Consider the following 26,788-nt stretch of genomic DNA (forward strand, 5'->3'; position numbering starts at 1 on the left):
TGATCTCTATTATTAATGACCTGATTCTGATACATCCCATGCTTGTTAACCTTTTTGATTGTCCTTCCTGCTGTGCTCCTGGAGTTTCAATGCACTCCTGTTTGTGACTGTTATTTACATTAAGTACTTGTTATTCCACATATCTTAATAGTTGTTTCAGGAGAGCGTCAAAGACAAGCAGACACACAAGCAGGAGAGAACCCCTTCCTGCAGATCATCATACAAAGTGTTGGTCCTTTAAATTCATTGTAGCAGAAGATGTGGATATCCAGGAACACATAAATGCCTTTACATTATAAATTAATGAGGTTATTGTAAAGACCAACTCTACATGTGAGTAGAGTATGTGTGAGAATTGCTTGTTGAGCAGCACAGGGAAATGCACTTATGGTGTAAACAGCCAGGCTGCTACTCAGGCAAGAGTTGACCAAACGTGCCTCCTGTGTGTCCCTGGCGTGAGAAGCAAAGAATTATAGCGTGATGGTAAAGCAGCACAAAACCTCTGTCAGACTTTTAGACTGTAGACTTACACATCTGATTGACTAAAATGTCTGTACACAACAACCAATTTTGTCTTTAGTTTGGGACTCATTGAAAAAACCTGAGCACACTGGTTGAAAAGACGTGAATGTTGGTTCAAGTCCAGTCATCATTTCAATAGTAAAAGCTTGTTCTGCCTGGACAATTCAGCCTTTTTACTGTTGGATTTTGGGACTAACTAGTCTCCCTTTCAGGCAGAACATGTTCCATTTAATTTCTCATCTTTGCCTTCCTTCATCCTGCAAAGGATTTAATAGCTTTTGTCAGGATGAAACTTGAGAAATTGTGTTGGGTGCTGTTTCATGCACTTCCTCTCTTAATTTCGACACACTGTGATAAGAGATCTAAACATGGCAGAGTGAGAAATTGAACTTCAAAGGGAGATTTGCTTTTGGAATTGAGGGATTGTTTAGGGCAGGGACTGAGGTGAAGATGATAGTCTACCATAAACATAATCACTTTCAGTTGTTGAGTGTGCATGAGTGTGCGTGTAGGAACATTTGTCTCTTTAAGTTTCCTACACCCATGTCCCAGTTCCTGTTCTTCCTTCAGCTTCCTTGGGCGGCACTCACTAAATGCTAGCTCCATGGACCAGCAGGACTCCACAAGTATTCTGCTGCCCACCACACAGCTATAATTACCTTCAACAATAAAAAAAATAAAAACAAATTGACCACTATTGGGTAGTTTTTCCTTTTCCTTTCATGGAAGGTTTTATATAGGCTTTTGCCTTGATGTCAGAAAGTAGATCATGTTGTGGATCCGCCCATGGTCGGCTTCTCTGCAGGCAGGCAGAATGAATGAATGAAGCAGCTGTCAGCTGGTGCCTTCATCTTAGATAGACCACTGACTGCTGCGAGCACTTGGTGACAGGAAGGCCTCATCCATATCACACCTGGTCATTTTCAGATGTATAGTAGTGAATAACTATAGTGTTTAAGTCACTTCTTTGGGGTACAATCATTTTACATTACATTGGTCTTTAAGGTTCAGTAATTCAGTAATTCTGTGTAATGCATACAGTAGGGTCAAAAACCTCTTGTCAAAATACTTCTATTTTGCATTTGTTTAGCATGTAATACATATTAATACATACATAATAATATAATACCCCCTTAGAAACCTTCTGGTTTAACATGAGTCATCAGGCTGTATACAAACTTGTAGAGTCCATGCCAGCTCCGGTGCATGCTGTCATTAAAGCCAAAGGGGCAACAAACCAAATGCTAAGACATTTTTTTCACTCTTTTCACTCAAACGATCAAGCTGATATTATAGTTTTTAAAGAAAAAATAGTATAACAAATGCAACATAGAAGTATTTTGACTAGTGGTTGTGCAGACTTTTTGACCCTATTGTTCGTGAAGCTTTTAAAGAGGATGATCTCTTCTTCTGATGCTGATTTCATACACAACGGTGTAGCTAAACTCTGGACAAGTAGAGGTGTGTGATAAGCTCTGAATGGGATGATCACAACCTCTCCTGGTAGGGGACTGCCATGTTAAGGATGGACGGTGGATTGAGGGAGAGGAGAAGGAAGTATCCCTCTATTGTGGTGTAAGAGTGCAGCCCAGGACATGCACATCCTGGTGGCTTGGCTTCTCATGTCTGTCACATAACACTGGTTGTATGTGTGCTGCACAGTCCTCAACATTACGCCACATTAGACTGCCTTTGAGCTAAGGGCAGAACACCCATTCTCTAACTGTCACCATTCCAGTCTGTTCTCATTTTGCTTTACGTTGAAGTCTACATAATTGTTACTGGGTAAGAGTTTCAGCAGGGAACAGGTGTACCCAGTTCATTGTGAGTGGCCTTCTTACAAAGTCGGTAACCCTGAATTCAGGGACTCATCTCTGTTTGTCTTTGAGTGGATATTTTTTTCTTAAAAAGCCTACTAGATGAAAGTGTGTTTGCCTATTGAGTTTGTGTATATTCTTGGTGTTTGTGTTGAACAGAGTAAGAGCAGCCTCTGATATGGCATAATCAAAGTCAGTATGGGATTAGGCCTCTTCTTCAGATCTGTTACCATGGTGTATTCTTCAGCATTTTGGACTTGTATGTTAAATATTTTGTCAATTTCCAGACTATAACTTCTGTTTCCGGCAAAAATAGTGATCCTGTAATCACTAAGTTGATTAATTGGGCAAGAAACACGCACACTCAGACAATCAGACAGGTAAGCAAACCCCCAGGTTGGACAAACTTATTAAGAGAAAACAAAATATCAGACACTGACACAGCCCCTGATGACTGTACTTACTGTAGTTGAGCACACAGTTTTCATTGAGGGATGGGTCTTGACCCATTGACTTTATCATAGTGATGACACTGTTTTCCTGGATCTCTGTGATTAGAGTGCGGTATGGGCCATTTTTTTTGTTCAAACTAGGCAGAGCCTGAGAGAGTAGTGATCAAGCCCGCCCCGACCTCGATAGGCCTTCTATTTTTGTCTGGCCAAACCTGACTATGTGGATGTGAGCTGAAGCAGTGAGTTTGGGTTACCCTTTCATGTAGTTGTTACCATGGTCACAGTTTTCCATTTTACCCTGATTACAGACATGTACATTGTAGATGACTGTGAAAAGGCATCAAGGCATGGTCATAAGACCTCTGGGAGTGTCCTGTGGTGTCTGGCACTGGGACATTTGTAGTGAATCCTTTGGGTCCTGTATGTTGGGGGGTAGGCCCTCAAAGAATCGGACTTGTTCCAGCACGTCCCAAAGATGCTTGATCAGACTGGGATCTGGGGAATTTGGAGGCCAGGTCAACGCCTTGGGCTCTTTGTTGTGTTCCTTAAGCCGTTCCTGAGCAGTTTTTGTGGTGTGTCAGGGCACATTGTCCTGCTGGGGGGGCCACTGCCATCAGGAAGTGTCTATGCCATGAGGGGGGTGTATTTGGTCCAAAACCTTGCTTGCATGGGTGGCGTGGTCCAAAGGACCCATGGTTTCCCAGCAGAACAATACATTGTAATGATATCATCAATGTTATTCACATCACCCGTCAGTGGTTTTAATGTTGTGGCTGATCGGTGTACAGTCGTGTTCAAAAGTTTACATCTACTTGTAAAGAACATTTATATCATGGCAGTCTTAAGTTCAAATGATTTCTACAACTCTCATTTATGTTGGAATTAGTTGAACACATACTACTTTGTCACAAAAACAGTCATGAAGTTTTGTTAAATAATAAATCCATTATAAGGTCTTCTGAAAATGTGACCAAATCTGCTGGGTCAAAAATATACATACAGTAATTCTAATATTTGATTAAATGTCTCTTGGCCATTTTCACCCTAAACTAGGTGCTTTTGAAAGCCATCACAAGCTTCTGTTAGTCCTCTGTCGGAATTTTTAACCACTCACTCAAAATTGGTGAAGTTCAACTAATTTGTCAGCTTGCTGCCACAGACTTGTTTGTTCAGCACAGTCCACATGTTCTCGATGGGGTTCAAGTCAGGACTATGGGAAGACTATTCCAAAACCTCAATTCTTGCTTGATCTAACCATTCCTTTACCACTTCTGATGTGTGTTTGGGATTATTGTTCTGTTGGAACACCCAACTACAGCCAAGGCCCAATCTTCTGGCTGATGATTTTAGGTTTTCCTGAAGAATTTAGAGATAATCCTCCTTCATTATTCCATTTGCTTTGTTAAGAGGGCAAGATCAGCTAGCTGCAAAACAGCCCCACAGCATAATACTACCACCACCATGCTTGACAGTAGGCATGGTGTTCTTGGGGTTAAAGGTGAGGTGGGAGCGAGAGGAAAAAGGCCCCAAAGAGCATGTGCAAATTATAAGCAGCTGTGCCCCTGGTAGCAGTAGTTAGTAGTGCAATAACAGTATCCGGAGTAATAGCTGCAACCTTATTGAGAAGGAAGTGAAGCAAGTGTCTTGTTCTGCTTTTTCCGTGTGTAAAGTCATTGTGGTTGTGTCGTCCCCTCTCGTTTTTTCTGTACAGAATGACATCTCCCACTATGTCCTATGATGTGCATACTCAGCATCACTCTGTGCTGTGAGTGCAGTTGACTACGAGCAAGCTTTCATACTATAGAAAAAAACTCAGTGTGTCCTTACTTTGCAGAATGGAACATTTTAGTTTTAAGAGAGATTTTAACCAGTAAGATGACAGCTCAGGCTTTTGGGTTGTTGGGTTGTAGAGCAGCATTTGTTGTGTGAAAAGTGAAAAAAGAGAGCAAGAGATAACTTCAGACCCTGGAGTCTTTCTCACCTCTGCACAACTGACGTATCAGGGGTTTAAGTGGGTGTGAATGTGGGATTGTCTGTTTCAGATACAGCCCAACTTCGAAAGTTGTGGGGAGAAATGGGATCCAAGTTATTCGACCAACTGAAAAATACTTCTGCAGAAGTATAGTCATTAGTCTTTAGTCTGATTTATGCAATAAGTTACAGTTCATGTGAGCTTTTCATTAATGCTTTTTTGTCATTCATTCTTTTTGTAAAAGGTAAAAATTAAATGCTGGGCTTTTAAAGGACTTTTTTGTCAACAGCTCACTTTTGAGATCAGGCTTTAAGTTATTAAAAAGTGAGATGCTGTAGTAATGACATTGGGACAAAGCACACGAAAACATATATATGGTTTTCTATACTTACACAGATGATGATCCTCAATATAAAGATTCTGTTGCTCTATCATTAACTGGGACATCAGTAAGAGAAATGCTTTCAATAGGCATTTTCTAAAATGCTGATTTGAACCACTCAGTGTGTTTGGATATAATATCAGCTGTCCCTCATGCCTCCACTGATATCCTTTCTGTCCTCCCACGGAGTCCCATTTTGGCACAGAGAGGCTGCTGTGGTAATAACTGTGAGATAAGGACTTCAGGCTGAGGCCATGTCCAGCAGAGGCTGATATATGATCAGGGATCTGATGGTCCCTTAAGCCCCCAAGGTCGGAGGGATGTTTGGGCTGCACCGGTCATGAGGATCAAGACGGGATGTAAAACTCAAGGGTCAGGATGAATATTTATGTGTTATTTTAGAATTGATCGGTGTGCTGCAGCTGTTAAAACAGCGATTAAAGCACTTGTAATTTGTGACTTTTGGCTCATTACGAATTCAAAACAATCAGATTAAAGGCCTGGTTTCACAAACTGAGAAAATAACTAGTCATTGTCCACAATTGCCATCACATAAACTGGTAAAAGTCCAAACTGTTAGAAAACAGTTTTTCAGTCTGTAAATTAAATTTACAGTAGCAGTAACTATGAAAACAAATTAGTATAAAACAAAATACACATTTCCTCACAAAAGACACACGTATACAAAAATACAACTTTTAGTGCTTTGCAAGCATAACCAATTTGTTTGTCTTAACCTGTACACATTTTAGAAGCTTAACAAACTTGTACCTAAGTAAACCTTAACACAAACCTTACGTAACTTTCTAAAGCATGACATACTTGTTTTGTGTATATCTGGAACATTTAGGAGTTTAGCAGCTTGCTTTACATAAACCTGAGAACATTTCAGTGCCTTGAAGTAACTTGTATTATTTAAACCTGAGCACAGCTCAATTCATCCTCAAATATGCATGTTCTTCTTCAGGAACAGCCACTGATCAGCATGCTCAGAGGTGGATGCACATGTCTAAACCGTGATTAGCACCGGTATGGGTCTCGTGCATCCCTCTTGTTTGTAGCATGTAGGAGTGTGTTTCCCATTCGTTATCAATAAAACAGGCAGTGATTGTCACGTTGAACTCCGTGGCCCGTGAAGTCCATCCATCACAGGTGAGCACAGTTCTCTGGAGGGCAGACTGAAGTGCATCCTCCACCTTTCCTCTCGTCTTATCATGAAGAGCTGGAACAGCTTTTTCAGTGAAATATTTTCTGCTCGGTATTTCATACCTTGGTTCCGGTGGTTGTAGTGTTTGGCAAAAACCTTTATTTTTGCCCATGCTGTATAGGCAGAGGTCCTTGCATATAAACCCAGCGATGGACTTTGTAATACTGGCAGCCCTCAGGGACAAGAAAGAAAGCTTTGCTTTAAACACTGCATTCACTGCTGCAGGTTGACTTACAATGTTAGCATTAGCCGCTTTCTCAACAAGGAGATCAGGGTGGTGGCGTTGCAAGTGGCTTTGCATATTTGTGGTGTTGCCCGTGTACTTTACTTTTATCAGACAGTTCTTGCATATCACGTAGTCTTTATTGATTTTGTTTGTCCTATTAAACGTGGCTGGGGCGCCTCTTAACGTAACTGTCTTCATATTGATGTCCACCATTATCTCTCTGTAAACTTCTTCTTCTTCGGCCAATTAACTTCCGTTCAGGTTTTCCTCATTCATGTGATAAGCGCCACTGTGAGGGGCCATGAAATAGCCACGCTGGGAAATCTGTGTAAAGCACCTTATTTTTAAATAAAAATTTCGATATGTGGCGGCACAAGACCAAACCAATCATCGCAAGTGAAAGATTGTGCTACACCTCTGTGGCATTTAGCCGTGCTAAATAACATGCCCAGCTACTGACCCATTCTGCTCTGCTTATGATCTGCATTCATGACTCTGCCAGAGTATGTTAAGCATGCAATTTCTACAGTGATCATCGGCATCCACAGATTAAAAAAAAAATGTTTTAAACTGGTGCCAGTGCCTAACTGAAATACACAAAAGAGTTTACACATGACTTTAGGGTGCAATCCACTTTGGTTTCAGTCATTCATGCTGCTAGTCTGATTGCCAACTTATGTGACTGGCCACCGCAATGTGACATTGTGACACAGTGTGCTGTTGGTTACCACCTGATTTGGTCTGAATCCAGCCTAAATGTCTCAAGACTTCATCTCAATTGTATTAATACTTTCAGAGGTCAGACCTTGTCACCTTTCTAGTTGTTGTTTTTTCTAAGAGCTGTGAGGAATCTGAGAAAACTTAATTGTTTTCACTTGGCCCTGACGCACTTCTATAATTTAGTCGTAACCATGCATATCTCCTATCTCTCCCTGGGAGCCTGAGCTAAAGAAGAAAGAAGACATTTGGATAGAGGGACTTGTTGGAGGGAACAAATGGCCTTTTCTGCTCCCTGTCACACAGCCCTGTCCAATCCTCAGTGGACACCCAAGCCAAAGGCCTGTTAACATTCCTCCTTTATTAGTGCTTTCAGCATGCTAGTGTAAAAAGAGCTCATATCCAGTGGTGGCATCAAGTGATACTGGAACTTATCAAGATGATCATCATCTTATTATGATGTGTAACTGATGTGAAGATTCATTACACTCTGCTTTATGATTGAGACTGATTTAATATCACAGACAATAGTACGATAAACTCTTTCACACATGCACACACAAATCTCATGAAAAGACCGAAACCAACCATGTGTTAGTCCATCTTTCAGTACTGTCCGACTTCCTCACTCTGTCTGTGGCACACAAAGCAGGATTGGTTCACAGGTAAAAATCTATTACAATGCCTCTCAAATATACTTTCATTGTTAAAAATGCTTTGTACTTAAACTAGAGGAAATACTGCATTTGTTGGTGTAATGAGGGAAACATGTTGTCCAGTGCAACAGTGTGGCTTACTGATGTGTCTTTGGACAACAACAGAGCTCTGTGGAACAGAGAAATAAGATGTATGAGACTTTGATACACTCACAGTACCTAGTAGACACATTCCTTGTTAGTTTGGGTCTGGATATGGGATGTTTTGCCAATGAATGGATATCAACAGTTTTGTACCACATTTTGAGCATCTGGTATCTTTTCTGAAGCCTAAGTCTCATACATGGCTCATATACATCTGAACTCAGTGCAGTCACATTAACTGATAGAGCAGAGACAATGTTATAGTCTAAATGTCTTAATGTACTGCATATGATTTACAAAAGAGTTTAAACCTGTGTCTTATGCTGTAGTGTAATACATTTATAGGACGAGTAATTATAGAAAATTTGAATAAAATTGCATTACCAAATTTTAAAAACTGTGTGAATGCTGGAGAGTTTAAAGTAAAAGTAGTAATACTTAAAGCTCCAAATTTTACCTCTAGCAGTTTGATAAATACAGGTTTAGAGGTTTGGAGTCATAGAAACAGGGGAGTGTAGTAGCTGGAGGGAGAGGATGATGTTACTCGGTCAGTTTCCTTGTCTGTATTTCTCCAACCTGTCTGTGAACTGAGAGTCTCTGCCAATGTGTTGAATCAGCAAGACTAGCAATGACCTCACTGGAACATAACTGTGCAGTCAAAGAAATCAATAGTAAATTCAACTGCCAGATTTTATATACTGACATCAAATGATAAACGTTATCCTTTCTGAACTTGTGTTACTTTACACTATGATTTTTACACCGTTACTTTATTAGGCTGCTGGCCTTACAGTGTGGCAGTTATCATAATCAGCAGCAGCAGAATGGATGAGTGGATGGATGCCCTTCAGACAGTGTAGTAGGCATGGGCAGTATCTATATTTTCTTACCTAATATCTTCCTGACATTTCACTGGGGAATACAGTATATGATGGTAAGAAAAAAAGAAATGTGTGACATTGTCTAGCCTACAATGCAGTGTGTCTAAGACACAGATTTAGAAGAACTACATATCAAAGGCAAGTCCATTTGCTCGCTTCGTGTCAAGGCCCAAAAAGTTATCTAACTTCCAGGTTTATTTATTGGTTACACGACTCTCTTAATATACACTGTAGAGTTTCTCCTACTGGCCCCCGTCTGTAAGTTCCTGCTCAGCCTGTACACTTCACATTGTGATGACATCACAGTTTTTTAAATTGACTGTTTGGCCTCAAGGAAAGTTTTACAAATGGAAAACATCCATGGATCGAGATTTGATAAAAGATGTCCTGTCAACAGTTTTACATATGTCACTATTATAATGGTGATCTATGGGGAAAATGCATCTAAGTGCATAATACATTTGTGGTCTCATATGCAATATGGCTTCTTGGATCTATAGGCTTGCTGGGTTTAAATACATATGGCCCATAGAATAATGAATAGACAAGACATAATCACCCTTTATCTGTAGGGTCTTGCTGCAGGACTTGCTGCCCATTGGACACTGACACATCAGTGAGGTGAATAGAGATGGTGTGCAGGTGCTGGCGGCAGACAGGCTGGTGAATAAAATCACATGGTTAATAAACGTCGTCAGTGTTGGCTGGCTCACCTATCATCGAGCAGGGCTTTTTTAGCTGTACGCTGTTAGCTCCTTCAGCTGTTCGCTCTAATGGCAGGACTCACCGGCTGCTAACAGCTCACCCCTAACCAGCTGTCACCCTGCAGAATACAAATATGGATTTGTTGTTCACAATGAAGCATTATCAAGCAAAAAAATGCGGTGCTCCCCCTTTCAATAGTGAGTTAACTGCATCCTTTTAGATTTAATAATATAGTTGATATAGTCATATTTTCCATTGGTCTCACACTGAGGAGCCAGCGAGTGAGGAATTGTAACGGGTGAAGACACGCCGCTCTGTTGTAGTCAGTGCTGGGGTTAGTTTGTCATTTACTAAGTGAATAGTTATACATACTCAAATGTACAAAAAAAACTGTTTTCCCTTAGGTGTCCTGGGGAAGAATTCTATTATTCCCAGACATATTTACTATCGTCCCTGTCTTCTGCTGTGCACTACAGAACATCACCTCAATACAGTGTCTCCAAATCAGTTTCATAGAAAGAGGAGCTTCTGTATTTTTGACGGTATTGAAAATCATACCATTGAGATTTCCAAATACCCTGGTATACCGTAATATCCTGATACTGCCCAAGCCTACAGTATACTGTATATGTGCATGTACAATAGGATAGGATATGTCGGATGAAGTGGTTGTGATGAACTAACATGATTGTGCTGCAGTGAACTGACAGGAACATGTCAGCGCTTGCATTGTGTCCCTCTGGGCATTTCTCCATAAAAACAACACAGCATGCTTACTCACACTGCAGCTATGTTCTGGAAAAGTAGTTAGGAAAAGATAAACATCTGTCAGCATCTTTGTTTTTTTACTTGGTCAATTTCCAACCGAGAGAACAGGAGAATAATGTTGGACCTGGAAAGTCTCTGTTTTAGCAGTTTGTGGCCTAGAAACTCTGTTGATGTTGTTTCAAGTATGCAAGAAAGGAAAAGATAACACTTTTCAACTAGTGTGCTTTGTATTCATGTGCTAAATGAATGCAAATGATAGATGAGGACAATTTAAACAACACACTATCAATATCTATGTTTGGAGCAATGATATGTGAGCTGGTTCTGACATGAACAAAGAAACAGAATCAGTGGTTGAAGTGTTTGATAAATATGAGCCCAGTTTGGCAGCACTGAGTCTGTTGTTCTTTTCTCATATCCTGCCTGCTGTCTGTCTAATATCCTGACCTGTCCCTGTTCAACCTGCACCTTGCCTCTGTTTGGTGCTTCATCAAATTAATTCAGGCCACAAACTGAATTTCTTCTTCTGAGTTTCTCTGCTGACTCAGAATCAATCATTTCTACTGAATAGCTCCTCTTGCCAGAGGCGTATTATGTTTTAATGGGCATTACATTTTTCACTGTTGTTGAAAGTAATCGGAGCCTTCCCGTTTGTGTATGATTTGAACTGGAATGGCTCTCATGTCACTTAAATTTTGCATTTCTACAGAATTCCATTTGACCCACAGTGTCTATTGTCATCATCACAGAATGTTACTGGAAACGTTTCAGAAATATAAATACATTTTATAGCTGAAACACAGACATGGAATAACAACTGGAAAAGTTATGGAGTAAATAAAGTCTGTAATTGGTTTGTGCTAGAGCCACACAGTTCTAGACAGACCGTTTTTAGATGAGGCTTTGCAGAGAAAAAAGCAGGAACATTTTACACTTCTTGAAAATGTCAATACTGTTCATCTTTAACTCTGTTTTGTGTGTAGTTCTGGAGTTTGCCAGGGACATGTGCATAAAGCTGAACCTTTCTTATCTTCTGCACATCATGCCACCAGGTGCCTTTTCAGTCTTAGTTTTAGTCAAAGTGTGGCACCAGGATGTGTTTCAGGATTCAATCTCTGATGAGTGGACCAACCTTTTAGTCTGCATGTATGAAAAGGAGCCAAAGTAGTTTTTCCAAGATCAGTCTGTGAAAGTACCACTAAGAATCTGTAGGCTTTTAGGGGGCAGTTTTGAATACAACGTGGTAGATGGACTGTGCAGTCTCAGTCAACAGCTGTCCACATTACCTGTGGCTAAGATTGATCAAGTCATCTTGTGGCAGAATGCTGTTGATGGTACAGCAACCTCCCATCACACACATCAATACCAGACCTATTGTGGAGCTGGCTTAGGTGTGAGAAGATTTTCCCTGGGTAGAAAAATTAGTTTGGACAGACTACCCCCATTTACAAAAGAGCCAATTACAGCAGCACAGTGGTGTCTCCAATTAGATTTGCATGGCCCACTCAGAGGCAGGAACTGCCCATTGTCCTGCAGATTAAAGCCAGCCAGTGAGGGAGTCATGCTGCTCTGACTGAGCCTTAGGCTTACTTCCACTGCCTGCACATACTTCCCTTGCTGCACCAAGCCTTCCAGCATCACCCACACAAGCCTGCATCTCTACATCCAAACATACACACAGACTGTTGGACTGGTGGGTGACTGCTGGTATACATTCACTCTGCTGGGTTTACAGGAGACGGATTAGAAAAAAGAATGGTCAAAGGGTGAGATATCCTGACTCTCCTAGCCCCTCTCTGCCTGGTAAATGGCCACATCTTTCGCAATCCAGATAACGCAAGCTCTGTTTTGTATTTGTTGTTTCCAAACCAAAACTGAGATAATCATAATGACGTCACTATGACATCTTCGGGAACAACAAGACATTATCACATGTTTGAATAGATACATTGATCTCAAAGGATATAACTGAAACTGCCCACATATTTCTTTGTGTCCATGACGTTGGCATGGATGCAATACTTCCATGACAGGGCCACTCAGAAAGAAACGGAGGTTGTGTTGTTGATGGCGTGGTCTGTGAGACAGTTAAATACATTGCAACATAGACAGAGAATTATTTCCACATTTTAAATGAGAGAAATTGACAATGGAGGTCATCTCCAGCATTTTTCGAATGTCCACCATTGTTCAGACGTCTTTGCTCTCTCTTAAGACGTCTCGCTTGAACTATTTGCTACAATAACTCCAACACTTTTAAGTGGTACTGCTCTGTTTCGTCCGCATCGGGTGACAAGGGTGACCGTAAGCGACAGTAATAACGGCAAAGAAAAACAAAAGATAAACAAAAAACAAGTAAAAAAAAAGCAAACAAACGAGCGACAGCCAGCACAGCCCCCACCCACCCAATGTCCGCTCCAAACATGGCAGACTGCAAGTAACATTATCCACTTCAACTTCCAGAGGAACACAACTAATGAACTCACCCATCCCAGCCTTTTGCAAAGAGGGCTACCTATCGTCATCATGAACCACCTAAATTAACAAGATTAGCAGAAGCAGTGACTCGAGGGGCACTGTAGAAAACTTCATGCCCCTCTGGTAGAGCCTTGACTTGACTGGATTGAACAAGGCCCTCTTTTAAGCAAGAGCATTACTCAGATCAGGAAAGGCAGCATCCCGAAAGAGTTGTCCTGCAGCAGGTCGACTAGAAACTGACATAAACGCAGAGGCCGCTCCACCTTTGCAGCCCTCTGGAAGCCCAATTACATGCAGATTATTGTGGCGGGAGCAATTTTCGAGTTCATCAGTCTTTTCAGTCAGCTCCTTTTTCTCTTGCTGTAGTTTTTCCCCCCATTTCTCCAAGCTTGTCAGTCTAACACCGCGGTCCGTGAGCACCTCCTCCATCTCAGTAAAGTGGGGTTCATAGTCGTCAAGTTTTTTGTGGGGTGCATCCAGGAATGGGTTTATGGGTGCATTCGGAGGAAATGGCTGCACAGACCTTCTCCAACTCGGACTGAAGTGCAGAAATAGACAAGACCTCTGTCTCCGCAGCAGGTTCATCCACGCTGTTAGCTAGCATGTTAGCTCCAGTCGTGGTTTTACCTTTTTGAGAGGTAGTTCTGTTTTTTCCCGACATAGCTGAGACTATAACTGCCCTAATGTTAATTCACTTCACTGTGGCTGCAAATTTTTACAATTGGTGGTATAATTTGGACAAATATTGGACTACATACTATATACTCAGAGCCACTCTCCACACGTCCGCCCTAGTCGTCAGTCGCCATGCCGGAAGCCCCTCACAGCAAGCTCACTTTGTTGAAACCTGAGGCAGCAACACATTCCGGTGCAAGCACAACACTCACACCCAACGTTTTCCTATTGTCATCATGGGTTGATGTGTGTCAACTAATCAGGGTGAGCCACTTTTATTTTTCCCCAACATTGCAATCAATCAATCTTTATTTGTATAGCGCCAATTCACAACAAAAGTCATCTCATGACACTTTCCAGATTGAGCAGATCTAAACCATACTCCTTGATTAATTTATTTACAGAAACCAAACATTTCCCCCATGAGCAAGCACTTGGCTGAAGGAGAGGGAGAGGGAGGGAGAGAGAAGGAGGGGGGGGTGAGAAACTGTGGGAGAGACGGGAGGAGGGGGAATACAGCAGTGATAACAGCTTTACTAATTGAAATATGAATATTATTAATGGTAAAAAAAAAGTATACTAATAATAACAATAATAATAATAACAAAAAAATTGATGATGATGCACTTTACAATAACATTAACAATTAGCTACACAGATCAGCAGCTTCTTCTGTGTCTGACACTTCAAGTGCAGCCAAATTGTCTAGCATTAAAACATTCAATAGTATAAGATTCAGTAACTTTGGCAATGTGTTTTATTCCCAACTGCATCAATTCTTCACACTATGAATTTTCTATAGCTCTGATTTATTCTCCATAGTAACGGTAGCTGAGCCCTATGGTATCATAGTATTTAGAGCCATCTGCCATACCAAACTGATGGGAAAAAACATGAAATCATTATACCTGTAATATGGTTAAAAATGTTTAATGGAAGCTGACAGAAGTAATGTCAAGCTGCACAGAGCAGATCGAGGCAGACAGGAAGTCAGGCACGGGAACAGCACTGAGCATCCAGTCAATTTTCAAAATAAAACAAACTTGGGATCTGCAGCACAACAAAGTCTGAAATATTAACAATAAACACACATAAAACAGACAAACAGAGAAACCATTTGACTAAGTAGCCTATTTGTCCCTGTTAAAAGCACGAAAAATCTAGGAAAAATTAGGAAATAAATGATAATTGATCAAGTCAGCAAAGTCAGACAGGCATGATGCTATGCCTCTGAAATGCTCCCGGTGGGATGTGAAGCCATGTGGAGGACAGAACAAAAAGGCGTCAGAATCACCAGGTCACAGAGACCTGCCTGGTGCAATCAAAGCATTAGAGAACCAATACTAGTCACAAGAACATTTTTTCCTGTGTGTTGTAAACAGCAAACTGAGCTGATTCAGACTTTTTGAGGGTTCCCCCAGCAGGTTTGAGGGTTGCCAGTGTAGAGAGAGATAGCAGTATGTTTATTTGAGGTCGTCATCCCTGCAAGATAATGGTATCATTTCTCTAATGTAATTACAGCCTAGACCCTTCTCATGGACACATTGGTTTGGCATGTCCATTCACTTCAGATAACTTTGTCCTATGTCAATGACTGTGTTGTTGGTTTGATAGTACTGTTTCTCTTGCTTCACTTTGACTTTATTTATGTTAGCAAACTGACAAAACACATAGGTCTGCCGTGTCTAATAGGGGCTGTCCCTTCTCAAAAAGTAACGAAACCCATATAGTGTCTTCCTCCATTTGAATGTATTAGTTCAATGATAGGTCAGTAGTGCATGCAATAGGTCAAGTTGATGGTGAGAAGAACACACTCTGCTAGTCCAGAAGGCAAACTACGTGGACCATTGACTTATCGAGCATACATTTTGAACAGTTCATTACAGTAAGTAAAAAAAAAAACCATTTCCACTTTATAACAAATGTTCGAATTTTAAATGAAAAGTGACTCGGCTAATTTTACACAATAAAGTGTGTTCACAGGTCTTAGGGAGTACTACTGTATATGTAAAAGCCTTTTGTGGCACCAGAGGAAGCTGCATGTAATTTGATAAATTGCCTCCAGTAATGTCACTCAGTGGCATTGTGGGTAATGTAGGCTTTCGACTTTGATCATTTGTTTTTAAATTGTCCATAATAAGTCCATCAGTGTCATAGGAGTGCAATGATAGGACAATGGACTGCTTTTAAAAACTTACATTGTCCACAATGCAACTTAACCACCGAGAACCGTTCACATTTGTACCAATACTGGTACCTGGAATTTGATACCGGTACTCAGTGGTACCTTTTTTGTGTACTTGACTCTCTCTGTAATAATAAAAAAAACCTTTAGTTCTAACCAGTTAAATCATTCACTTTTAAAATGATATATCATGACTCATATTTCCAGTATCAATGCCCATCACGTCAGTCAGCCTTCTAAGTTTTGTTTCCGTAGCATTTTGCTATACTACATACATTTACATGCAGCTTCCTCTAGAGCCATAAAAGGCTTTGTACTACTTTTCTCACATATGCAGTAGAGTGTAAGTAAATAGTATGCATGACCCATAAACACACAGTAATGTGTAAAACTGGTTAAGTTACCTTTAAAAAGTTCAGTACTTTGTTTGAGATCTAAGTGCAGCTGTTCTGCTTATCATCAGCACCCAAAGATATTCTGACAACTGTGTTTGAAAAGAAACCCAGAAGGCTTCAGCTCACAGCAACTTGTGACTTACCTTTCTCTTGCCTTTGTTAGAGAACCTTTCTAGCTTGGGGCAGGGATGCTGTGAGGTTAATGACTGTGAAGAAATTGTACTAATGAGTCATAAGTTGCAACAGTGACCACGAAACTGGAGGTCATGTAATTAGGAAGAGTGCTAATAATGATGAAGCCACAGGAGAGAGACATAAACATCCTGACCAATGGGCTGTCCGCGGATAACCACTGGTGTTACCCTGCTGGATACAGTCTGTGCTGGCGCACAGCTCTCCTCCAGCATCACTATCAACTGAACTAGCCTGGAAAAATACTTTGGTGAAGGAAGTGGAACTACTCAACTGCAAAACTTCAACCTTTGTCCCACGAATCAAACAAATACAAAGGTGTATGGCAGTAACTGGAGGCCTCCTTTTTACCAGAAATGTAAGAATGAACCTTACACCTGAACCTCATTATGTTATCTGATGGCCCTGTATGTACAGTTGTGTAGCATACACTTATAAAGAACATTTACTGTATATCATGGCAGTCTTCAGTTCCAATGATTCTTACAACTCTCCTTTTTCTGTGAGTGGAATACTACTATGTCACAAAAAAAACAATCAAGTTTAGTTCAACAATGAGTTTATTATAGGCCTTCTGAAAATGTGACCAACTCTGCTGGGTCTAAAGTATACATATAGTAATTCTAATATTCAGTTGTCCCTTGGCCATTTTCACTTTGATTAGGTGCCATCGTCAATCTTCTGGTCGTCCTCTGGCTGAATTTTTGACCACTCCAGTTGTCTTGACAGAATCGGTGAAGTTCAACTAAATTTGTAAGCATGTTGCCACAGACTTGTTTCTTCAGCACAGTCCACATATTCTCGATGGGGTTCAAGTCAGGACTTTGGGAAGGCCATTCCTTTACCACTTCTGATGTGTTTTTGGGATCATTGTTCTGTTGGAACACCCAACTAAAGCCAAGGCCCAATCTTCTGGCTGATGATTATAGGTTTTTCCTGAAGAATTTGGAGATAATCCTCCTTCTTCATTATTCCATTTACTTTGTTTAGAGGGCAAGATTGGCTGGCTGCAAAACAGCCCCACAGCATAATACTACCACCACCATGCTTGACAGTAGCCCCATTCACACTGCCCTTCTTGTGCAGGGATACTGCGCCAATTCTCTGCATCCTCTTCTGTGTGAGATTTCACTGCGGCTCTGACCCGCCTCTGGAGGTAGTATCAGAGGTGCAGCATTGGCGAACCGGTGTCTGTGTTAATGGATAAGCCGGCGGCGCAGAGCAGGGTTGTGTCGATCTGATGGTGTTCACAGTCTGATAACTAAACAGATCCTTCACTCCACAAAATAAAGACAAATGTCCCACAAAGCAACATTACAGGACCAAACAACAATAACGTAGTAACTGGTAGTGTCTTTGGCAACTTATATGGGGGGAAAAAATACTGCAGTTATAGTGGAGAAGTGTCTGTCCTCCTGTCTGTCTTCCTGTCTGTCATCCTGTCTGTCCTACCGACTCTTCGTCACACTTCTGCCCGAAAAACTGCGTCTGTCCCCGTCAAAAAAAACTTTAACTCACCACGTGTTTTCTCCTTCACTATTGTGTTGTTGTAGTTACTGTCTCACGGTGACAGTCAGCCCTCCCGACTGAAAATTCAGTGGACTTTCCCCCAGAAAACAGCCTCCCTCCCCACGAGTGCCAGTCAGACAGTGTCCTGTTTACTGATGGCGATTATGTAATTATATAATTTAGAGTGAAAAACGTAACTATATCACTTTCCAGGATGTTTGGTTGGTCAGGATCTCAATCACAACACATTATAACAGCATCCATATGATTATTAACAGTCAGTGGGTACGTGTTTAGATTAACAGGGGGACACCGGGGGAAACACGTTGAACAAAACACACAGACTTCATCATCATGACGTGTACCGTCACGCCTCTTTTGGATCTGCAGTGCTGGCTTTCTGTGTGAATTACACACTGGTGCGTCTTTACGCAGAGCTGCTTGGTTCTGTGTGAACAAACGGTGGTGAATTGGCGAACCTCCACTGCGGCCATAATGCAGCATCTCTGTGTGAAAAGGGCTAGTAGGTATGGTGTTCTTGGGCTTCAAGGCCTCACCTTCTCTCCTCCAAACATTTTGCTGCTCATTGTAGCCAAACAACCTAATTTTTCTTTATCTGACCACAGAGTTTTCATCCAGAAGGTTTTTTTTTCTCCATGTGTGTATAAAACAAACCCTGTTAAAATGGGCCCAGAAAAGTCATCAGCCATTATCAATCAGGCTGGGATGCCACCCTATTAAGCACATTTGATTCACACAGCTTTCTATAATGATCTAAATTCATTCAAGTTGCTGTATGTATATTTCTGACCCATCAGATTTGGTCACATTTTCTGAAGGCCTATATTCAATTCATATTTGAACCAAACTTCATGAATGTTTTTTGTGACAAAGAAGTGGAACAAAACTTTGGTCCAGTAGATCGCCTCAGCTGAGGGCAAGATTTCAGAGCGAGACTTCTCCTTGAACGAGACTTGTGTTCCTGCCTACAAAAAATATCTTATTATTTAACAACTTAGAATAACAACCTCAGTCAGTGGCAAAACAAGCACTTTTAGTGAACATAACTTTGACAGTCAAAGTTGCCTGGAAGGATTATGTTACAGTCATTGTCAGAGGCAGAATCTTCTATGTCCACATTGCGGTGTATCTAAGAATCAAGAATTTTACACAACTTTGTTCAATGCTACCCGAATGCTTTATACACTTAAAGTGAGGAGAGATAACTAATTTGTTACTGCTGGATCAGTGATTTTTTTTTCAACCCAGTAGTCGCATCACCTTGAGCATACTAAGGAATTTTACACATTGATTTCTGTTTTTTGTGGCACATGCAGTGGCCTGGTTTAACATGTAAAGGCTGACCCTTCACTCTCTTTCATTAAGGTTACAGTGTGGTTTGATTGGCAGCCAGACCTCTATTAGGTGCAGAGAAGTGCAGAGGAATGCAGGCTAAAGTCATGGCAAAGCAAAGAGTTACTCAGTCAGTTCCTGTGATTGTAGTCAGCTTCAGGTATCACTTTCCATAGCTTTCGGGCCTTGCCTATCTTATTCCCTGTATGGCCTTTCCCTGGGGATCAGGCTTGTGGCTGCATTCCAGAGCTGTCTTCTCAAATTAGACTTTCTGGGATTGCAGCCTTCTGATGCTCCCTTCATTGGGGAGGCAATGACACAAACCCTGCCTTCTTGACCACAGTTGAGATCCTGCCAGCTGCTCCAGAACAGCCGTCACAGTGTTTACACTTAGTTCTCCTGCCATTTGAGGAACAGTAGGTTTGTTAAGCGCCAAAAGATCTGCTGTAAACACTAACTCACTCACTTAGTATTTTTCCATAGGTTTACATTCAGTAAGTGTGTCCTCACTGCATGGTGTAAAGGTTTTGGTCCGAGATGCCCCAATATTGAATTTCACCATCTAATAAAGAATACATTTATTGATGTAAACTTGTTTTGTAACTGTTGTGTTTTGCATTAAGGATTCACTGCAACAGATGTGACGCTTCGAGCTGGCTTTATTACTGAACCACATTGTTAACGCTGTAATTGTCAAGCTGCCACATATCACTCAACTAATAAAGCTTCAGCTCAAACTACTTCCTATCTCAGACCTTTCAGCATAAGAGAATGCTGCAATATATTGAACTCCACCACATATCCCGTCTTAAGATAACATGTCCTCAGTATGAACATTTCACTCTTCTTCATAAGAGCACTTAAAGTCACCATTACACATTCCTGTACTTTTCTCTTTAGCTTTTCTTTTTCTAATTAACACTCAAATAGAACACTGAATCTGTAACTTTTTTTCATCACTTAGCTGACAATCACATTCCAATCTTTTAGGTTTACATACAACTCTGCCAAACCTAGTCCTGGTCAGGACAGGTGAAAAGCTTTCTAAAGTCTTTCTCTCTCATAAGGAGTTGAGCAGAACTGTAGCCGCAAGATAATGGAGTATCTCTATAGGCTAGCAAAGCAAGGCTAGGATCTTGAGCTATCTTTAGCAGTTGTTTAACTGTCTGGACATCTGCCTCTCCATTACTTTGAACAAACCTGGGGCTACTGGTGTGTGTTTCTGTTTGTGTTTAACCTGTAAGCTGCTGCAAACGTCCACAAACGTCTGACTTGTAAACAGTGGTCCGTTATCTCTGTAGAAGAGTTCTGGGATGATTTTTCTTTGAGAAGAGGGACTTATCCTTCTCTGCCAGTCCTGGGATGAATTTTCGAAGCTGACTGACCATTCCAAAGAAGCTGCAAAATTCTCCCATGTTTGATGGCTGTTTCATCTCCCTGATGGCTCTTGTTTTATCTGGATCTGGTTTCACTCCGTCTACGGACAGGATGTGACCAAGAAACTTCACTTATCGTCTGTTTAACTCACACTTCCTGGACATTGTGCAGAACAGTGTGGAGACTGGTGCTCGTGTTAGTCTTTTCCCCAAACAACAATGTCCTCCATGTGACATACAAATCCCTGTTCCTTCAAGTATGGGTCGAACGCTCGGCTCCGATATCAGGCATTTTGACGATTATCTGTATCAACGTTTTATTTTCCTAATTGCCAATCAGATTTATCTATTAAAAAGTGCACTACTTTGGTTCTGCTACAGATGCCCCTCATGCATTCACCACTCTGTGGTCTCAATAATGTCCCACCCAAACCACTATCTGATTGGTGACAAGTAGGGTTGTCACGATACTAAAATTTTCAACTCGATACCGATACTTAGGAAAATATTCGATACTCGATACCATTTTCGATACCACAAGGATAAAAAAAAAAGACCCCAAAATTGAAAAGAAATACTTTTATTAACGAGAAAAATGCAAAAATAACCTCTGTTACAACATGTAACAATTAACAGAACCACACGTTAAATATTCTTGGGACTTTCTGTGTTTGACCAACTCGTTGTTGGTCAAACACAGATAGGTCACACACAGGTAGAGTTGGCTGTGTGTGTTGCTGTTTGGTTGCAGGTCGACTTTTCTCTGCTTCATTCTGGGACTTTAACAGAGAAAATAACACTTTTCAGTCATCAACATTTATGTAAACTTAGTATACTGACACTGTGTCTATTAACGTAATATGGGCATGCCCGATTCATTTTTTTTTTTTTACGTTGTTTATAATCATTAAAGTGACGTCAGCCTTTAATCGCTAGCTGCGGCTAATGGCTAATAATAACACGGCCAACAACAATGCAGGCCACCGGCCACGATAACATCAGTAATAAGTTACTCGATACTTTTGAAAATGAGTATCGTATCCGGATACAACATTTTAGTATCGATACTTTTTTGAATTTCGATACTTTTGACAACCCTAGTGACAAGTCACACAAGAAATAGCCAATCAACACTGAAAGCTCTGTGCCCCTGACAGATATGGTATGTTTATACATGCATGAGACTCTGTGACACAGGCCTCGGAGCCCGACGCAAGAAACCTAGTGCATCAAAGCAGTTGCTGAAGGCACAATAGTTTTGGTGTTTTTGTCGCAATTTTAAACAAAGGCGGCAGCCAGTAAGACAAAGGCCTTTGAGTTAGATCGTTGGGTTTCTGTGGCTGGGGAATTTTCCACACCTGTAGCATGCTTGGCAATCTGAAGGTGCTTGTGACTTGGTTGATTTGTGTTTTGATTGATGTGGGGCGTTATGTGTGGCTTGCTTTTGCATTGTTCTTTATTGTCACAGCGTCAATATCCTTTTTGCTTTCCCCTCTGAGGTCTGTTTGCTATCTTTTTATCACTTCTTGGCCGTCTTGCCATGTTGACAGCTTGGATGCAGCTGGATAGTGTCTCTCATGCTCGCTACCAAATGGTCTCTGTACACTATAACGGCAGTTTTCAGCTAGGGCCTATGATCTCTGTCTCATTAGTTTGTTGCACTTTTTGGTTAAATCTTTGCCTCTCATAAATTAATTTTTTTTAGCTGTGGTCATTGGTGCCTGTCGTGGAGGCAACCCAAGAACCCACTGTAGACACCAGTGTTGCGGGATTTTTCGATCCAGTCTTCATTTGTTTTGTGGACTTGGAGAAGGCCTACGGGATAGGCCTGCAATATATTGAACATTCACCACAGTAACTTTCGTGTGTGTGTGTGTGTGTGTGTGTGTGTAAACAGGCAGCGACACAAAGAGCAGAGAAGTAAAAATCCTATTTAGAGCCAGGTTTCCAGTGGCATCTCTTGTCTACGGTCAAGAATCTGCATTATTGGACAGATTTGTTGGCTGAAATTTTGTTCTTGGAGCAATGCAGATTTTAAAAAAATGATTATTATTACTTATTTATATCAGCCACCATATCATTGCATCTCTATTTTTGAGTCTTTGAATGAACAGTGACTGCAAAAGAACCTAACATTTACAAGCTAAATTCCAATTAGGGAGTCCATTTAATATTTTTTGGTAAGGTAGAAACACTTTATGGAATGTTAATGGAAGCCCTGTAGCTCTGTAGACTGGTATTTACAGCGAGGTGCTCATCATGTTCTTGCAATATTATGGGTCTCGGTGTCACAGTAAACTTTGTGCTCGGAAATTTTGCATTTGAATTTGCATTTGTTAAAATGAACATCCAGTGAATATACATGGCCTCAGTGGCGCTAATACACATCCATCTCCTCTCTCCACAGATGCAGCAGCTCTTCTATGAGAACTATGAACCAAATAAGAAGGGCTACATACGTGATCTCCACAACAGCAAAATCCATCGAGCCATCACCCTCCACCCCAACAAGAACCCTCCCTACCAGTATCGTCTACACAGCTATATGCTCAGCCGCAAGATTGCAGACCTGCGCCACCGAACCATTCAGCTCCACCGGGAGATCGTCCAAATGGGGCGCTATGGAGCGGCTGAACCCAGCAGAGAGGACCTTCAGCTAGGCATGCCACCATCTTTTATGCGCTTCCACCCACGGCAGAGGGAGGATGTCCTGGAGTGGGAGTTTCTGACAGGGAAGTACCTGTTCTCAGCGTCTGATGGTCAGCCTCCCCGCCGTGGGATGGATTCCTCCCAGAGGCAAGCCCTAGATGACATCATCATGCAAGTGATGGAGATGATCAATGCCAATGCTAAGACACGGGGGCGGGTCATTGATTTCAAAGAAATCCAGTACGGCTACCGGAGGGTCAATCCCTTATATGGGGCAGAGTATGTGCTTGATCTGCTGCTGCTGTACAAGAAGCACAAAGGAAAGACTATGACAGTCCCTGTGAGGAGGCATGCATACCTGCAGCAGACCTTCAGCCAGATCCAGTTCAGAGAGGAGGACGAGATGGATGCCAGAGCTCTGGCCAGCCACATCAACAAGGAGTCAGATTCCCTCTCATTTCTGTCCAACTCCCTCAAGATGCTGGTGCCCTTCAAGCTGGCAACCTCTGGCCAGGACCAGAGAGAACCAAAAGAGAAGAAAGTAAACATCTTGGTACCTCTGTCAGGACGCTATGACATCTTTGTGCGATTCATGGCCAACTTTGAACGAGTTTGTCTGATCCCCAACCAGAATGTCAAGCTGCTGATCCTGCTCTTCAGCACAGACAACAACACAGAGCGGGTCAAACAGGTGGAGCTGATGAGAGAGTATCACATGAAGTATCCCCGGGCCGAGATGGAGATAAAGCCTGTCACCGGCTCCTTCTCCAGGGCTCTGGCTTTGGAAGTGGGTTCCTTGCACTTCTCTAACGATTCACTGCTCTTCTACTGTGATGTGGATCTGCTCTTCACCAGCGATTTCCTCAAGCGATGTCGAACCAATACGGCCCTGGGGGAGCAGTCCTACTTCCCCATCATCTTCAGTCAGTATGACCCCAAGGTGGTGTACGCTGGGAAGGTCCCCAGCAACAACCACTATGTCTTCACTTCCAAGACAGGCTTGTGGAGGAACTACGGCTTTGGGATCGTCTGTGTCTACAAGGGAGACTTGGTCCGAGCTGGAGGCTTTGACACCTCCATACAGGGTTGGGGGCTAGAGGATGTGGACCTCTTTAATAAATTTGTCCAGTCAGGGATTAAGTTGTTCAGGAGCACAGACACAGGGATAGTGCATGTCCACCACCCTGTCATATGTGACCCCAACCTAGAGGCGAAGCAATATAAGATGTGCCTGGGTTCCAAAGCCTCCTCGCACGGCTCCACCCAGCAGCTGGCTGAGCTCTGGCTGGAGAAGAACGACCAGAGCTTCAGGAGACTGGCCACCAATAATGGCTCAGTTAGGACAGTGTGAGTAAAGCCGGGCTGTCATAAACTGAATGGTCTGAGCTCCTCTTAGTGGTGTTTCACTACCTAATTTATTTTTTACTGAAATGAAAGACTTCGCATTGATATATTTTGAAAATATGTCTTTTTTTAAAAAAAAAAAAAAACACGCCATGATGAACAATTCATAGACACAGTCTGGGCTCCAGAATGGAAGTACATGATTAATGATAGAAGGAATATTGACCAATATTCTTATGTGAGCCTGATAATAGCAGGGGCCTGTTACTTGTTATCTATCAGGACAGTGGGAGAGGGGGAGGCAGGGGTTATAAATGTTGTACCTCAGTGAAGTACACCGTCATGGTCCTTAAATATTCCATTTGTCTTGTGTGCAGAAAACAGACTGGTGTCCATGTACTCTCAGACCAGCAGTGCTCGAAACATAATTCAACTCTTGATTGTGAATGTTTACAAAAGACTGATTCTGAACAACATTTCATCAATGAGAACTTAAATCACAGATATCTCAATGATTACTATTGGCCATTTCATTTGATTTTCTCTGATTTTCTTTTCCATTTGCTTTTATGGTTTTGTTAATATGACACAACACTGTTACGGTTACTCCAGGATTTCTTTTTATTTTTCTTTATTAATTTCTGTGAACTCAACTGCTGGATTTTATATCTGCAATGTATCCTTTGCTGTCTAATTTATTGAGTTTGCAGGCTCCTTTTTCGACTTTCTGACTGTTGAAATATGTATATTGGAAAGATTGTATAACCATGCCATTTGTGGGATAGTGTTATTTTATGTTCCTTTTCTCAAACTCATTATCACCAAAGAGTTTTGCACAGTCTGCTTTAGATATCATATTGCCTGTGTGTGTGTGTGTGTGTGTGTGTGTGTGTGTGTGTGTGTGTGTGTGTGTGTGTGTTTATGTATATGTGTGTGTGTGTGTGTGTGTGTGTGTGTGTGTGTTTATGTATATGTGTGTGTGTGTGTGTGTGTGTGTGTGTGTGTGTGTGTGTGTGTGTGTGTGTGTGTGTGTGTTTGCTTGCGTGCGTGTGCGTGCGTGGGTGGGTGGAGTTTTGCAGGCACAAATATGAAACTGGCTGTATAATGAAGAGTAAACACAAGCTCTGTCTATCCCAGGCCTTTCTGATGGGTGAAGTGGGAACCAGTCTGGCCTTTATTCCAGTGGTATGACATGGGAGCAGCGCTCTGGTCGGCCAGCTCGAGTCACACATCACTGTCTCTTTTTACAAATGACTTTCTTTTATGTTGAAATAAAAAGTGTTGTGGCTGGTCCCAGTCAGCAAAGGTGTGGCTTGAGTGCTGATTCCATTGAGCTGTGTGAAAACCCACGTCGTCTGGTCCTGTGTTTCTGGTTTGAAGCCTGAAATACTGTCCTGCTCCTGCCTGTGTTGCCAATAGGCAGGTACTGTACGTTGTAGCACTCCATTGGGTTAATGTTCCAGCATTACAACATGAATGGCTGATATTTAAGACTGATGTAACAGGATGAGTCATTTTTTTGTTTTCTTTGACTTTTTTTGTAATTTTTGTTCTTTCAGCTCTGTCCAACTGGGCAAGGTTTTCTATTTAAATCTAAATAAAATGGGGGTTAAAGTATCAAAATGTGCTGCTTTTGTTGTATTTTTCTCAGTCTGTTACATTTTCCGTCACAGCTTACCGTAGGTTCTTAGTCATCTCAGTTTTAATTGTGTCTAAGTAGTACATCCTGCCAAACAAATCTTCATGTCATCTTTGAAAGTGACGGTGTCTTCGGTGCCTGGAGCCATTGCCTTGTTAGTAATCCAGCCTTGGGGAACATTCCTGTGCTGGAATTCAAAACCAGTTCAAAGCATCATTTCACAACAGGCCTTACTGTAAAGATTCCCCACTATTGAGATTGTGCAATTGAATAAAATAATAACGACCTCACATTAAAAACAATAAATCTCAGTTGCTGCAAGTACTGAAAGAAAGAAAGAAAGTGTGAGGCAGCTGAGTTGAATCTCATGGTGGTTCTGTGATCTACATTTGGACACAAATTTCAGACTACAGACCAGTTAATTGGGGACAGCTTGCCCAGCTGGGGGCAAAAACCCCCCCCACTGAGTGATAGCAGTTTGTGGGTCAGTGGTTAAGGTTAGCGTAAAGGCTAGGGAAAGACTGTAAGTCTGTGTAAAGTCTTC

General features: G+C 41.6%; 1 protein-coding gene across 1 annotated transcript in view; it reads left to right on the top strand.

Annotated features, from left to right (window-relative positions):
- The window catches only part of chsy1 (chondroitin sulfate synthase 1), a 74,207-nt gene extending 47,985 nt beyond the window's left edge, over window positions 1–26,222 (top strand). Inside the window, exons 3-4 of the mRNA XM_084349280.1 lie at window positions 23,020–24,608; window positions 25,743–26,222. Of these exons, the coding sequence (XP_084205406.1) occupies window positions 23,020–24,608; window positions 25,743–25,752 (1,599 nt within the window). The 3' untranslated portion in view covers window positions 25,753–26,222. The remainder of the gene's footprint in view (window positions 1–23,019; window positions 24,609–25,742) is intronic.
- Window positions 26,223–26,788: the final 566 nt, after the last annotated feature.

The sequence above is a fragment of the Pagrus pagrus genome, assembly GCF_965226575.1.
Source record: "Pagrus pagrus genome assembly, chromosome: 1".
NCBI classification, from domain to species: domain Eukaryota; kingdom Metazoa; phylum Chordata; class Actinopteri; order Spariformes; family Sparidae; genus Pagrus; species Pagrus pagrus.